At 46.1% G+C, this 15,207-nt stretch overlaps 1 protein-coding gene across 2 annotated transcripts; it reads right to left on the bottom strand.

The window, feature by feature from the left end:
• Positions 1-5,616: 5,616 nt before the first annotated feature.
• SDHAF2 (succinate dehydrogenase complex assembly factor 2) lies at positions 5,617-15,191 on the bottom strand. 2 transcript variants are annotated; one of them, XM_070782615.1, is made up of 5 exons: positions 15,034-15,120; positions 11,414-11,519; positions 9,776-9,999; positions 9,589-9,698; positions 5,617-6,363 (listed from the first exon to the last, which is right to left on the bottom strand). In XM_070782615.1, exons 3-5 carry the CDS (start codon positions 9,997-9,999, stop codon positions 6,233-6,235), a joined length of 465 nt encoding a protein of 154 aa, XP_070638716.1. In that variant the 5' UTR covers positions 11,414-11,519; positions 15,034-15,120; the 3' UTR covers positions 5,617-6,232. The 2 variants fall into 2 exon arrangements, with proteins under 2 accessions (XP_070638716.1, XP_019810312.1); XM_019954753.2 differs by lacking the exon at positions 11,414-11,519 and having other exon boundaries at positions 15,034-15,191.
• Between the last annotated feature and the right edge of the window lie 16 nt (positions 15,192-15,207).

Genomic DNA, 15,207 nt, shown 5'->3' with positions numbered 1-15,207 from the left:
GGCTCAGTAGTTGTGGTGCACGGGCTTAGTTGCCCTGTGGTACATGGGATCTTCCCAGACCAGGGATTGAACCCATGTCCCCTGCCTTGGCAGGTGGATTCCCAACTACTGGACCACCAGGGAAGTCCCCCCAATTTTTTTTTCCTAGAAGGTTTGAATACCTTGTATTTTATCTATTTATTTTTTAATATGGGCCTTTTTTCCCCCCAACTTCATCATTTTTGGCTGTGCTGGGTCTCCGTCGCTGCATGGGCTTTTCTCTAATGGCAGAGAGCAGGGGCTACTCTCTAGCTGTGGTGTGCACGCTTTTGATTGCGATAGCTTCTCTTGTTGCAGAGCATGGGCTCTAGGGTGCATGGGCTTCAGTAGCTGCAGCTCCCGGGCTTTAGGGCTTTAGTGTACCAGCTTGGTTGCTCCAAGGCATGTGGGATCCTCCTAGATTAGGGATCAAACTCACATCTCCTGCATTGGCAGGTGGATTCTTTACCGCTGAGCCACCAGGAAAGTCCCAGGATTTTCATTTTTATTTAAGAGCAATTGCAGGGTTTTCAGGAGGGGGAAGCCATGGCTGGTACAGTGCATTGCAAGTCACTGATTTCAGGGCTGCAGGTAGAGAACAGATCTGAAGGGGGTTCAGATGGCCATAGCCATTGTGCAGCTGAAGAATGCAAGTTGACCATGGTGATGATGCTGGAGACAGACAGAAAGTGGATGTTTGCAAGAGCTATTTTGGAGGAAAGTCCACCAGCCTTGGGATGTAATGGATGGAAAGGGAGGGGCTCAGCACAATTCCTAGCTTGAACAACTGGATAGAGGCTGATGCCCTTCACTGAGAGACTAGAGGAAGACTAGGGAGGTTTTGGGGGGTGGGTGAGGTAGGGGGAATAGCCTCGTTCCCTTTTGGACATGCTGAGTTTGCAGGACCTTTGAGATACACTGGAGGAGCCAAGCTGGCAGTTAGATGTGCAGGCTGGAGCTCAAAGGAAAGTATGGTTTGAACCCAGATTTGAGAATTGTCCACATTCCGCAGTAATGGGGAGTTTCCCTGGTGGCTCAATGGTAACAACAGCAGGGTGCTAATGGATACCCTGGTGTGGGTGAGATCACAAGAGGGAGCACCGAGAGAAAAAAGGACGACTCTTAGGGAAGCATCAGGGAGGACTTCAAATTTAATGACTGCAGGGGAGTGGGGGGCGCCAATGTGTCTCCAAATAGGTAGAGGTGTGACTGGAAAGGCAGAAGGAAACTCAATGAAGTGTTGAATCATAAAATCAAGGGAGCTTTCTATCATTGGTCAGAGGGGACAGTAAAGCTTTGAATAATGATCATTGGATTTAGCAACTTGGAGGTCCTCGTGACCTTGGTGAGAGATGCTTTCGTCATCTCTGAAATGAGGTGGGAAGCTAGAGAGGTGAAGACAAGGAAAGGATGGGAGACAAGGAAGTGGAGATGAGTGTAGTCATCTCTTGAGAGAAGCTGACTTCTGAAAAGAAGGAAAGGAAAAGGTTTCATGTACCAGTAGTCACACACACCCTGTCTTTTCCTAGACCTAATTCTGGAGCCTAACTTGTTTTGCTGGTTCCCCTCCATGCTTCTCCCTTTCTCCTCAACATACTGAAGCTATTTGGAACAATTAAGTAGGAGGCTTCCCTGGTGGCTCAGGTGGTAAAGAATCTGCTTCCATTGCAGGAGACCCAGGCTCTGACCCCTGGGTCAGGAAGATCCCCTGGAGAAGGGTATGGCAACCCACTCCAGTATTCTTGCCTGGAGAATCCCATGGAAAGGGAGCCTGGCGGGCTACAGTCCATGGGGTCGCAAAGAGTCGGACACGACTGAGTGACCAACATACACAAGTAAGAGGCACACTTCTAATCTGATCCTTCCTGAGACACTTCATCCAAGGGAAAGTTTTACTGGGGCTTTGTTGCCCAAAGCTTTGCCTATATCTTATCTTTGTCTATTTAGAGTATAGATTTCTAACCCTGGAAGGCCCAAGATTTCTGGGTTCTATTTCCTTTCATACCTGGTGAATTTCAGACACCAGGTAATTCTTTGCTGAGCTCATGTCTTCCTTATAAATCCTCACCAATTGCAGCCAATAGTAACCAACAGGGGTGACTGGTTTTCTGCCTTCCAGCCTCTTCCTTGTGGGCTGTCAGCCTGATAAACACATGGGCTTCCTCCCCAGTCAAAGCAGGCAGTAGCGTTACCCACGTTTTGCTACTGCAGAACATAGAACTCCTACTTGTCAAGGGTCCTACCTCAGTTTCTTTGATTGCTTCTGCTCAAGTGCTGAGCCAACGTCACCACAGGCGAGTAACTCCACTCCTCTGGGCCTGTATCTTCATTGGCAAAATGAAGCCAACAGGACAGCCTACTTCATAGGGCTGTTACAGGGACTGCATGAATCAATGCAGGTTCTGTGTTAGCCCAGTGTGCGAGCACTCAGGACATGCTGCCTGTTCAGATGGTTGAGGAGGAGTTACATGTGTTAGTATGAGACGGACACTACGCTTATGAGTCTGATATACTAAGCAGCTGCCTTTTAAAAAGTGCTAAAGTGAGGCAGTCACCGGCCCAGGAGACAGGATACTCACTCACACTGGCCAGTCAGTGATTTTTCTTCTCTGTAAGCACATCTATATGGGAAGCCCAATTACCATCTGTGTCAGTTTCCAACAGTGATAATAATGCTGCATCACAAATCGCCCCAAAACTTGGTGGCTTAAAGTAATAAGCATTTATTTACCTTAAGGGTCTCTGGGTTTGCAATCTGGACTGGGCTTGGCTGGGTTAGGGTTGGGGCCACTTGCCTATCAGCTGACTTTGGCTGAGGGGACAAGTATGACTTGGACACACATCTCTCATGCTCTGGAAAGCTCACCTGGTAAGGCTTCCAGGTGGTGGCAGTAGCGGTGCAAGAGCTCAGGCAAGCCCAATTGTGCAAGTGCTTTTCAATGCCCTGCTTACTTTATAAAGGAGGTAGCGGATGGCTTTGGAGCACAGGCACTGGAGGCCCACTGTCCAGCTTCCAAATCCAGCTGCCCCACTTCTGGCTTGCGATGTGGGGCAAGCAGCTTAATCTCACCAGGCCTCACTTTCCTCACCTGGACAAAGGAAATGAGAGCTGTGCCCGCCTTGGATCCCTGTTGTGAGGCCTGAGTGTCATCCGAGGAAAGCTCTGAGAAGTGCTGGGCACACCATCAGCCAACACCACTGGCCGTGATGATGTCACTCGGGTGCCAGGCACCATGCCGAGCACTTCCCACGCGTGACTTCTTTTGTCTTTGCGGCAACACATGAGGTGGCTCTTTGACCTTTCCTTTTACAGATGAGACACAAAGTGGACAAGGTTAAACAGCATGCCCAAGGCCACCCAGCTGACCAATGGGAGAGCCAGGATTCTACCTTAGGTCTGTGCCCAAGGTCACCCAGCTGACCAATGGGAGAGCCAGGATTCTACCTTAGGTCTGTCTCCCGAAACGGCTCTGCTCTATTTCTCCAACCCGTGCCCCAGGGTGTCACCAAATGTGAACGTTCCACAACACAGAAGCTAACTGAAACCCACTGGGAAACTATGTTCATCTTAATGTCGTAATTTGCTTTTTAATGCTACACGCTGTGATGTGTAGTTATGGAAACTGCGTTTATGTTGTCCTTTTAAAGATAATAGTCTCATCCTTGGCAGGGGTATCTGGATTCGGGCGAGACCTGGGACCCAGATGGAGACTTTACCTCTCAGGCTACAAGGAGGTAGATCTCCTCCTTACAGATCTCCTCTTCGGATGCCTGATGTTATTTATCTTCGATAGCTTCAACTTTTCTGCTGTCCACCCTGAAATGTCTGGTGCCTGACAGGTGTTTTTTTTTTTTTTTTCCAGATATTTGTTTTTTAAAGGCAGAGGAGCACTCCTTGCCTCAGGTCACTATCCCACTGATGCTATGTCGCCTGACGGGGGTGGGGGGAGATCCTAATGCCGGTCCTCACTTCCAGAGGGCTCACCGGGAAACCAAACACAACGGCTTAACTGGGAGCTCATGAGCACTCTCGGCTTGCCAGCTGCAGGATGGCAAGTCCTCCGCCCTCAGATACAACCCGCTGTACTAGTAACAAGTGACCAGACAGGTCTCCCAGCCCTGCTTGCTGCTTACGGCTGTGTGAGCTTCCCCATCACGGCAACTCTCTGTCTAGCAGATGGACGGAAAGATAAAAGTAAACTCTCAACTTGCACAGTGGAATCTTTCCCTAGGGCTGTTTAAAAATATGAGTGAGGTTTGTGCCAGTTGCTGCCCTGCCTGGAGCTGAGGAGACAGGGCATGTGACCCCCAGATGACGGCCTGTGCTGGTCAGAGGTGGCTCTGTAGTGACCCCAACAGATATGCCCCATCTAAGGTCTGCTGCTGCTGCTAAGTCGCTTCAGTCATGTCTGACTCTGTGCGACCCCACAGACGGCAGCCCACCAGACTCCCCTGTCCCTGGGATTCTCTAGGCAAGGGTGGAGTGGGTTACCATTTCCTTCTCCAATGCATGAAAGTGAAAAGTGAAAGTGAAGTCGCCCAGTCGTGGAGCCAGGATCTGACTTGCACCTACTGCCAGCCCTGCTTCTTCCAAGAGCTACCTTGGATGACCGAGCGCTTATTTTGGGAAGCACCTGACAGCTCCTCGTCCCCTACATGACACAAAGGTCATGGCTTAGAACTGTCAAGTCTCTTCACGATAACTTTTTATTATTTTATTTTTCTTTTTTTACTTTTTATTTTGTTTTCTTCACTATAACTTTTTTTTAATTTTATTTTTAAACTTTACATAATTGTATTAGTTTTGCCAAATATCAAAATGAATCTGCCACAGGTATACTTTTTAAAGCGAAGATCTCTACAGTTTCCACCACTTAAGGCAGCATGTTCTGGCAGAAAGTTCATGAGCTTTGGAGACAAACTGAACTTTGGAGACAGACTGAACTAAGCAAGATTTTGGCTTTCTGACTTATAGCGACTAGATCTGGGACAGACCACTCTCTCAGAGCCCACTTTCTCATCTGCAAAATAGGCATGACAGCGCTTCTCTACAAGAGAGCTGGGAAGCTCTACTGAGATCATAAGTAACGAAAGGCTGGTTCTCTCCTCTCCTCTCGTCAGCCAAGGACCCTGAAGGGCAGGCAGGACCACATAGAGGTTCCATGGGAACCCCAAGCTCCACGACGCTGCAAACGGGTACTTCCTGCCTGTGTGTATCTCTGTTGTTCACCAACCGCCTGCCTAGCAAGTCTGGCCTGTTTCCTCCGATTCACACCTGTATCCTGGCCCAATCTGGGTGACATCTGTTCTGTCTGGATGACAGCTCCGAGGGCAAAATTCCTCCAGCGAGACAAAACCACCCTCCAAGCAACCAGAAGTCTTTTGGTTCTGGAGCTAAACACATTTTGCTAATTCATCCTAACATAGTATTTCTTACACATTATGAGTTTATCAACTAAAGTAATTGTGGAGACTGCAGAAATACAGAAAATATTTGCTGTAATTGATACTTGGAGATTGTGACCTTGTAAAACTCTATAAACATATTGCCTGCATGAGAACACACAAAATTAAAATAATTGGGTGAGGTCTGAGGAGTTGTGATTTTCCTTTTTAAAATATTCTTTAATATACACAATTATCGTTCAGTTTATTAAATGAGCATTCTAGAGAAAATCTGCTGAGGATGCTGACTCTTAAGCAGCACGCCCACACCATTCCTGCCCACTGCCCTCATTCTGCCTGTGGGGCCTTTGAAGGGTTCCACTCAGGGGGCTTGGACCAGCTTCCCCTGGCAGAAAGAACCAACCCAGGCTGGAAGGGGGGATTTCACAGGGACAAAGCCCTGGCTCACCCGGGGAGCTTTCCACACAGCACAGGCAGCTGGCTGCCTCTTCACACTGAGCACACTTCTGGTTGAAGCAGCGAGCCGGCACCGTGCTTCCTCCTATGGAGCCAGAGACAGAGTCAGGCCCGAGCGACAGTAACATGGACAAACTGCTTCTGAGGCTTAGATGGGAGCCAAAGGGTCTTAGCACAAGGCACACTGAACATATACATGTCCTTGGAGAGAGGCGGGTCCATCACTGCAGGCAGGACCAGAGGTCTGGGTGGGCTGAGCATCTAAGGAGAAGCAGGACATCAAGGCCAGTACCCATCACAGGCAATGAGCATCCGTGGAGCCCCCGAGGCCAGGCAGATGGCAGCATGTAGCTCAATGTGGCTTTTCGAAGAGGTATTCAAGATCCGGGGCCCGCAGTCGCTGCTCTTTGTTTTTGTTCTTAGCAAAGTCTCTCAGCAGGGTCATGACTTCGTTTTCAAATATTTCTGGGGCTGGTTTTGCTTCTGTAAGGATGGGCAAAAAGAATTACATTGGTCAGTCAACTGTCAGATATAGAAAGATATAGAAAGATCTTTTTTTTTTTTTTAAATATTTATTTATTTATTTGACCGCACGGGGTCTTAGTTGCAGCACTCAGGATCTTCGATCTTTGTTTCGGCAGGTGGGATCCAGTTCCCTGACCAAGGATCGAATCCATGCCCCCTGCATGGGGAGCACGGAGACTTAGTTACTGGACCTCAAGGAAAATCCCGACGGTATAAGGACCTTAAACCTTGAAACTCTGGCTTGGCCTAAAACCACAGTGGGTACACAGAGCAGCTGCATTCTTTCTCTGGATATACACGCAGCCTGCACCACAGGCTGGCAACCTCCGGCAGCTGGTATTTGTAAAGAGTGCTATTGGAGCAGCTGCTCTCACTTGTTTACATATTGTCCGTGGCTGCTTTTGCGCTACGATGGCAGGGCTGAGCAGTTGCCACAGAGACCATATGGCCACAAGACGACAGCATTTATTATCTGGCCCAGCGTTTATTATTTGACAAACACAGCCGACCCCTGGCCTGCCCAGCCTTGGCTGTTCTGTTTTGCTTTGCATTCGGTACTTCAGTTGTTTTTGGAATACTGTGTTTTTCCTTCTAGCCTATTAATTTCCTGAGGCAAAATTCCTTGGATATTAAGTGAAAGCAACTGATAACTCCAGTAAAATCAAAACATAAAAGAATTTACTGGAAGGCTATAACAGAGGCCCATAAAACTGACATGAACCTGTAGAACCAGATTTGGATGGAGGCAACAAAGGCACCAAGAGCAGACAGGAGGGGATGCTAGCCTCGGGGCAGCAGGAGTCTGGCGGATGCTGCACACCTCCGGCCTTTCTTTCCACCCCCAAGTCTCTCACTTAAGCAAAGCCTCCCATTGGGAAAGCTTGGGTACTAAGCTTTGGAATTACCCTCCTAGCAACACTAAACACAACGTCAGGAGAGGGCATTCCTCAAAACAAAGTCTGATTTTCCCTCATTCGGCACACAGCTGGCATCTGGTGGGCCTGGCGTCTGTTGTTTTGTGTGACCATCAGAGTAAGATCGAGGCGATTTCAGTTTCCCCCTAGAATGCTGAAAACTGGACAGAACACCCCATTCATCCCAAGAAGAAAAAGTCAGATAAACTAGAAACATCATAACTTTTTTGAAGTCATTAGAGAGCTGAGGTCACAGGCACCCAAAGAAAATAAAACATAAGGAAAGAAAGGCCCCTCAAAGGAGAAAATGGACATGAACACACATGCTCACTTGAGATAGGGCACAGGAAGAAGGGGCACTGGGCACCATACAAACAGGCAAGAATTTAGCTAAAATTGTTCATCAACTGCTGAAAGCCAAGTGTAGGTGAGCATGAGTGTAAAATCTCTGGGAGCCACAGACACAAGGGGAATCTGCCCCAGGGGGCAGGTTCTTCTCAACAACCCCTCACTGAGTATGCTCACAATGAAGACAGGGTCCAGAGCAGGAGGCTGCAGAAAGCCTCCCTCAGCAATGGAGGCCAGGAGTAGGGGAGCAGAAAAACACAGCCCCCACCCCCCAAAAGCATAAACCCCAGCCTAGTCCTTCTTCTCTACAGAACAAAAGCTTCAAGGGTCTGTGAATAGGTCAGTGAGTCCTGTCTCCTACAGGGCACATGTGAGGACCCGCTTGGGTTAGTGGAAAATCCTCTACCCCTGTGGGACCAGCAGGATCACTGAAAAAAGACCCTCCACCATGACGCATGGTCACAGGGTCGGAAGCTGGACCAGGACAACAGAGAACACCCTCCCCATCTCCCGTCCCCAAACTAACAAGCACCATCTGGAAATCAGTAGGTTTCTGCCTCTGGGGGAGGGCAACACCACGGACAGCCCTTTCGGGGCACAGAAACACAGGGAAGCGCACATGGTGAGACGTGCTGCCCTGGTGGCTCCGTGGTAAAGGATCCACCTGCCAGTGCAGAAGGCGTGGGTTCAATACCTGGGTCAGAAAGATGCCTGGAGAAGCAAGTGGCAACCCACTCCAGTATTCTTGCCTGGGAAATCACATGGACAGAGGAGTCTGGTGGGTTACAGTCCACTGGGTCTCAAAGAGTCAGATATGACTAAGCACACATGTATGCATGTATACTGTAAACCCTAGGGCAATCACTAAAAAAATTATAAAGAGATATAAGAAACCAATGGTGGAGATAAAATGAAATTTTAAATACTCAAAATCCACAGAAGTAGAGGGGGAAGAGAACAAAAAACAGTAGAAATAGAAAACAACAACAACAAAAAGATGGTAAGTTTTAATTCAATCACACTGGTAGTTATATGCAAATGGCCAAAACACACCAATGAAAAGACATAAGATCAGATTAAAAAGAATGACAATATAAGCTATCTATAAGAAGCTCAACTTCAATATAAAGACAAAGATACATTAAAAGACTTCCAGGTTGGCCCTGAATATTTCCCACTCCCCTGTGTACAAGCCCTGTGGAAACTAAGTGGAAATATGGTGTATAATTTCTTGAGAAGGGTCCATTAAAAAATGGAGTGTGCTCTCTTACTCTTTTTCCCTGGCTGAAATATAGACATGACAGATAGAGCCTCGACAGCCATCTTGAGGTCATGAGGTAGCCAACACGGGGGAGGGTGAAGGAACAAGTCAAGAGGAATCTGGCCTTAATGACTCTGAAACCCCTCTGTGCGTTCTGGAGGGCCTAACTCTGAACTTCTGTTATGAGAAAGAAAAACACAGTTCTGTCTTCCTTAAGCCACTGTTGTTTTGGGGTTCTTTTACTCACAGCCAAAGCTAACCCTAACTATACACAGTGAGAATTCATTCCTCACAAAGCTGGCGTCAAGAGAGAGACTCCCAAGGACTTCATGCTAGGCAGCCGGAACAGTCTTGTTCCACTTCATTCCTGCCCTGGTGTTTCTTCAACTTTCCCTTTGATGCTAAGAGTTTCCTATACTCTTAGCCTTAGAGAATTTCACTAAATTCTCTTTTTGCTTAAGTTAGACGCAATCAGTTTCTATTGCTTGCAAACAAAGGACCTTAACTTGTAAGACAAATTTTGCACATTTTGGAAAAATCTGAAGAGAGGTTGGGTTGAGTATCTATAAAAGAAAAACAAACTGCCCATGATACCTTTCCAGACTAAATCAGCCCACATCATCCCGTTTTTCACCTTATGCTGCTTATCATGCCTAGTACCTGTAGCCCAGTAGTAAATATCCCAGTCGTTACTGGGTTCATTAATCAGGCGATCGTAGAGGTTCAGCTGTTTCTCTGTCATGTGTTGCAGATGTTCCTTAGCGAAGAGGCTAGAGTCAAGAAAGACAAAGGTGAAAAGGCTGTCTCTAGCCAGAGAGAAGCAACCCCCATTCTCCTCTTCCCCTACCTAAGCAGGATGCAGTTTTCCAGCATTCCCCTCTTTCTGCTCTCATAGAGCAGCCGGGCTCGTTTGGTTTCTATGGATTCATCAGTTCGCTCCTGCCAGGGAGGCAAAGGGATTTCAATCATATCCTTCTGGGAATCTGTTGGGCTGTCACCTCTGTAGCAGCGTCTGCATGATGTCATGCTGAGTGAAGGAGACACTAGGCGGCGCCTTGACACAGCAAGCATCTGAAACAAAAAAGCCACAAACATCTTTTTTTTTTTCTTTTTGGCCAAGGCGTGCAGGATCTTAAGCTCCCCAACCACAGATTGAACCCAGGTCCGTCGCAGTGAAAGCCCAAGTCTAACCACTGGACTACCAAGGAACTGCCTCTCATAAACACCTTTTTAACAAGGATGACCATCCCTGTCATTCACTCAGCACATAAACCAGGTGCAAAATGCATCTTGTCTCCTTTAGACCTTAAGAAGTTACATTGACTTTATAATAAGTATAGACGGAATTTAATCTTTAAAAACTATGAACTGTTATATATCTGAAATTTATAAAATATTGTAAGTCAACTACACCTCAATTTAAAAAAAAAGAAATTATGCTGACACTGTCCCCACTTTACAGCTTAGGAAGCTGAGACTCAGAGAGGTTAAATGACTCACCAAGATCACCCAATTATTAAGAATAATTCCTGAGGGTTGGAACCCAACTCTGACTGCAAATATGTTCTTAACCAGTGCCTTCCCAGAAAGTCTCCAATGGAAATATTTTCTTCTTCCCTTGCATTCCCTTCAAATTCTCACAATATGGTCTGCATTCTAGTCACCTGCTTGTGTTAAAATCTGAGCATACAGTGATGGCAGGGTCCCTAACTCCCCAAAGTTTCCCGATATAGAGAAGGGCAAAAACTATCAAGATGCAATGAGAAGGCGGTGACGTCAGCAAGATGGTGTTAACAGGAAGCCCCACACTTTCCTTCTCCTGTGGAGACACCAACTCCCAACACATGGACCAGTTTCCTTTATAAGAAATCCAGAAACCAGCTAAGAGGCTCCTGAACCCTGCTGTGGCTGCTGCTGCTGCTAAGTCGCTTCAGTCGTGTCTGACTCTGTGCGACCCCATAGACAGCAGCCCACCAGGCTCCCCCGTCCCTGGGATTCTCCAGGCAAGAACACTGGAGTGGGTTGCCATTTCCTTCTCCAATGCACGAAAGTGAAAAGTGAAAGTGAAGTCACTCAGTCATGTCTGACTCTTAGCGACCCCATGGACTGCAGCCTACCAGGCTCTTCCATCCACGGGATTTTCCAGGCAAGAGTACTGAAGTGGGGTGCCATTGTCTTCTCCTGAACCCTAGGTGAGCACAAAAACAGCTGCATCACAGCTAGAAAATTCATGGGCCTCATTCACCACAGTCCCTGCCCCTGGCTCAGCCCAGTGCAACTGGAGAAAATTCTCAGCCACCGGCTTCTCTCTGGGGAGGGAAAGACTGAAACAGACGTCCAACACACGGCCTTTCACGGGGAGGCCTGGGTGACTAGTTTCCGTCTTGTTTGAATTGAAGTGTGACAGAAAAGGTGCCAGGTTGGGGGCTGCTGAGAACTAGGTGAGGGTTTGGACTAGCACACGCTTACTTGCCATCGCCCCTACCTGTGGCTCAGGACAAAACTAGCAGAAGAAAATCTCCAGTTCTTGGCTTTTCCCTGGGGGAAGACTTGGCATGTGTGTCCAATGTTCCAACTTTTTGGGTAGCTGCCTGAAAGAAAGTTTTCTTTTTTGCCTGTCTCAGAGCACTAACAGAACCCAGTATACTCTAGATATCTGGGGGTCTCTGCAAACAAAAAGAGCTGGATGGCTTGCTGCTGCTCTGAGGACCCATGGTACAGCAGACAGAGGCCAACAGAAAGAAAAAGGAGCATGCACCCCAAACTCCTGCTTTCCAAGGAGCTGTACAAGAGACTAATTTCCGTCTTGGCCAACCTGCAGCACTCACGGGACCTGGGGTACTCTAGAAGACTGGAATGGGCTGAGAAGAGTTGGGAAGCTTGCGGCAGCTACAGAGAACCTGCAGTGCCATAAACAGACACAAGAGGGAGCCAGAGGTTATGAGCACTTGAAAAAAGCCAGCAAATCCCTTTGGTTGGGAATTTACATGTACAAGTCTAGAGAAGACATTTCCGTACAAAAAGTTTGAGAGACCCCAAGATTCTCTGGCAGAACTGATGCAAAAGATCTTGTACAAAGAAAAGACTGGGAGGTGGTTACTTTTTCAAATGCATGGATCTAAGCACAAAGCTCCAAGGTGCATGAGAAAGAGCAAAACAAGGCCTAACCAAAGATACAAAATAAACTTCCAGCAACCAATCCTGGAAACAGACATATATGAATTACCTGACAAATAACTCAAAAAAAGTTGTCATCAAGATGTTCAGTGAGCTGAGGAAAACAACACATAAGCAAAATGAGAATACTGATAGAAAAAAAAATGTTTTTAAATTGGAACTAAAGAATAACAATTTTTGAAAAATTCACCACAGAACTTAAGCAGCATACTTGATCAACCAGAAAAAAAATCAGTGAACATAGTTTACTTGAGACTACTCATTCAGAGGAAGAAAATGAAAAACAAATGAGTGAGATAAGCTTGTGAGACATCACCAACCTGACCAATATAAATACTATGGGAGTCCCAGGAGGAGAAAAGAGAAAGGGGCGGGAAGAGTACTTGAAGGAAAAATGGCTCAAAACTTCCCAAACTGGGGGAAAGAAATGGACATCCAAATTGAAGCAGCAGATGACATTATCCTTATGGCAGAAAGTGAAGAGGAACTAAAGAGCCTCTTGATGAAAGTGAAAGAAGAGCATGAAAAAGCTGGTTTAAAGTTCAACATTCTTTTTAAAAAAACTAAGATCATGGCATCCAGTCCCATCACTTCATGGCAAACACATGGGGAAACAATGGAAACAGTGACAGACTTCTTTCTGGGCTCCAAAATCACTGCAGATGGTGAGTGCAGCCATGAAATTAAGACGCTTGCTCCTTGGAAGAAAAGCTATGACAAACCTAGACAGCATATTAAAAAGCAGAGACATTACTTTGCCAACAAAGGTCTGTATAATCAAAGTTATGGTTTTTCCAGTAGTCATGTATGGACGTGAGAGTTGGACCATAAAGAAAGCTGAGCGCCGAAAAATTGATGCTTTTGAACTGTGGTGTTGGAGAAGACTCTTGAGAGTCCCTTGGACAGCAAGGAGATCCAATCAGTCAATCCTAAAGGAAATCAATCCTGAATATTCAGGGAAGAACTGATGCTGAAGCTCACCTGATGTGAAGAACTGACTTATTAGAAAAGGCCCTGATGCTGGGAAAGTTTGAAGGCAGGAGGAGAAGGGGCAACAGAGGATAAGATGGTTGAATGGCATCACCGAGTCAATGGACATGAGTTTGAGCAAGCTCTGCGAGCTGGTGATTAACAGGGAAGCCTGGCTTGTTGCAGTCCATGTGGTCACAAAGAGATGGACACTGAGCGACTGAACAAACAAAAAGGAGCCAAAGGACAGTAGATAATAACACAAAAGCATACGAAAGCATAAAGCTCACTGGTAAAAGTAAATTATGACAAACACAGGCTACTGTAACACTGCAATGATGGTAGGTAAATCACATTTAATTCTGACTTAAAAGTTAAAGACATTTAAAAAAAGCTATAAAATATACTAGTGGATACAGAATAAAAGGTCATTGTAATATCAATAACATAAGGTGGGAGTAGTAAAAGAGAAGTTTTCGGATGAGACTGAAGCTATTATCAGCTTAAAATACATTATAAAATGCTTAATGCAAGCCCTATGGTAACCACAAAGGAAACATTTATACACAATAGAAATGAGAAAGGAATCACAGCATGTCTATAGAAAAATATCAATAAAACACAGAAGATGACAGCAAGAGAGGAAAAGGACACAAAGCTACAAAATAGAAAACAATGAACAGAATGGCAACTCTAGGTCCTTCTCTATCAGTAATATTTTAAAGGTAAACAGATTAAACTCCCCAATCAAAAGACACACAGAGACTGAAGGGATTTTTAAAAACCCACAAAATCCAACTATATGCCTTACAAGAAACTCATTTTAGATGCAGGCTGAAAGTGAAAGTGTGAAACACATTCCACTGCAAATAGAAACCAAAAGAGAGCACAGATGGCCCTACTTTCACTAGACAAAATCAACTTTAAGTCAAAAGTATCAAAAGAGATTTTAAAAGGCCATGAAATAATGATGAAAGGGTCAACTCACCAAAAAGCTACAACAATTATACATACAACCAACATCTGAACACCCAAATATATGAAGCAAATATTGACAGACCTGAACGGAGAAATTGCAACACAATAGTTGGGGATTTCAAAAGCCACTTTCAATATGCATAGAACACCCAGAAAGAAGATCAGTAAGGAAGTAGAGGACAGGAACAACACTGTAAGCCAAATGGGCCAAACATACATACACAGAACATTCCACCCAACAGGAGCAGAATACACATTATTTTCAAGCACTCTAAGAATATTCTCCAGGACAGAGAGCATGTTAGGTTACAAAACGAGTTTTAACAAAAAAGATCGAAATCATACAAGGCATCTTTTCTGACCACAACAGAATAAAACTAGAAATCAAGAGCACAAAGAAAACTGGAAAATTCACAAATAAGTGAAAATTGAACAACACCCTCACTCTTGAACTGGGTCAAAGGAGAAATCAAAAGGGAATCAGAAAATATCTGGAGACAAAAACACATCACAAAATCATGAAATTGGCAAAGAGCAGTATTAAGAGAAAAATTTACAGTGTTAACAGCCTATATTCAAAACGAAAAAAGATCTTATGAAACCATGTGAAATCACGACAGACACTAGAGAAGATTTAAAAAGAACAGAGAGGCTTAAGAACAGAGACAAAAAGCGCCCAGAAGCTGTCCGGCCAGTACCACCTGCAAATAGGTGAAATCTGAATTGGGTCTCTCACGAAGACTGATGGTTCAACGATATTGCGAGACAAGCACACAGCGGGCTCAGGCCAGGGTGGATGTAACCTGAATCTCCTACGTTGCAAGATCAACCTCTCCTTGGGTCTGCCCTTGCCTGGGCTATGTAAGACAGATAGATGCTTCTCTAGGTATCCACAACTTCAGAGGAAAACGAGACACAGTTCCCACCCTGGCCTGCCCAGGAGTCTAGAACCCCCCCCCCCCCCGCCCCCATTCTCCTCACCCGCGCAAGAGCCGGGAAGACAGCGACCACCGCCATTTTTCCCGACCCGCATCAAAGGCCTACAGCCCAGCCACTTCCGGATACTTTCGAACACCAGGGCCTCAGACAGCGGCGCCGAAGACTTGAGCAGGAAGATGCGTCCTCGCGTATGGCGGAAGTGGCTGTGCGTGTGAC

The sequence above is a fragment of the Bos indicus genome, chromosome 29 (genome assembly GCF_029378745.1).
Source record: "Bos indicus isolate NIAB-ARS_2022 breed Sahiwal x Tharparkar chromosome 29, NIAB-ARS_B.indTharparkar_mat_pri_1.0, whole genome shotgun sequence".
Lineage (NCBI taxonomy): Eukaryota > Metazoa > Chordata > Mammalia > Artiodactyla > Bovidae > Bos > Bos indicus.
The sequence above is the reverse complement of the archived record's forward strand: the minus strand, read 5'-3'. Positions and strand labels throughout refer to the sequence as shown.

What these genes read in the sequence shown, in the direction of transcription:
- SDHAF2 (XM_019954753.2), bottom strand. Translation starts at nt 15,069, where the DNA reads ATGGCGGTGGTCGCTGTCTTCCCGGCTCTTGCGCGG. An exon ending in TCTTCCCGGCTCTTGCGCGG is followed by an intron (nt 10,000 to 15,033) that starts GTGAGGAGAATG and finishes TTTTTGTTTCAG; the next exon opens with ATGCTTGCTGTGTCAAGGCG. An exon ending in GAAAACTGCATCCTGCTTAG is followed by an intron (nt 9,699 to 9,775) that starts GTAGGGGAAGAG and finishes TCTTGACTCTAG; the next exon opens with CCTCTTCGCTAAGGAACATC.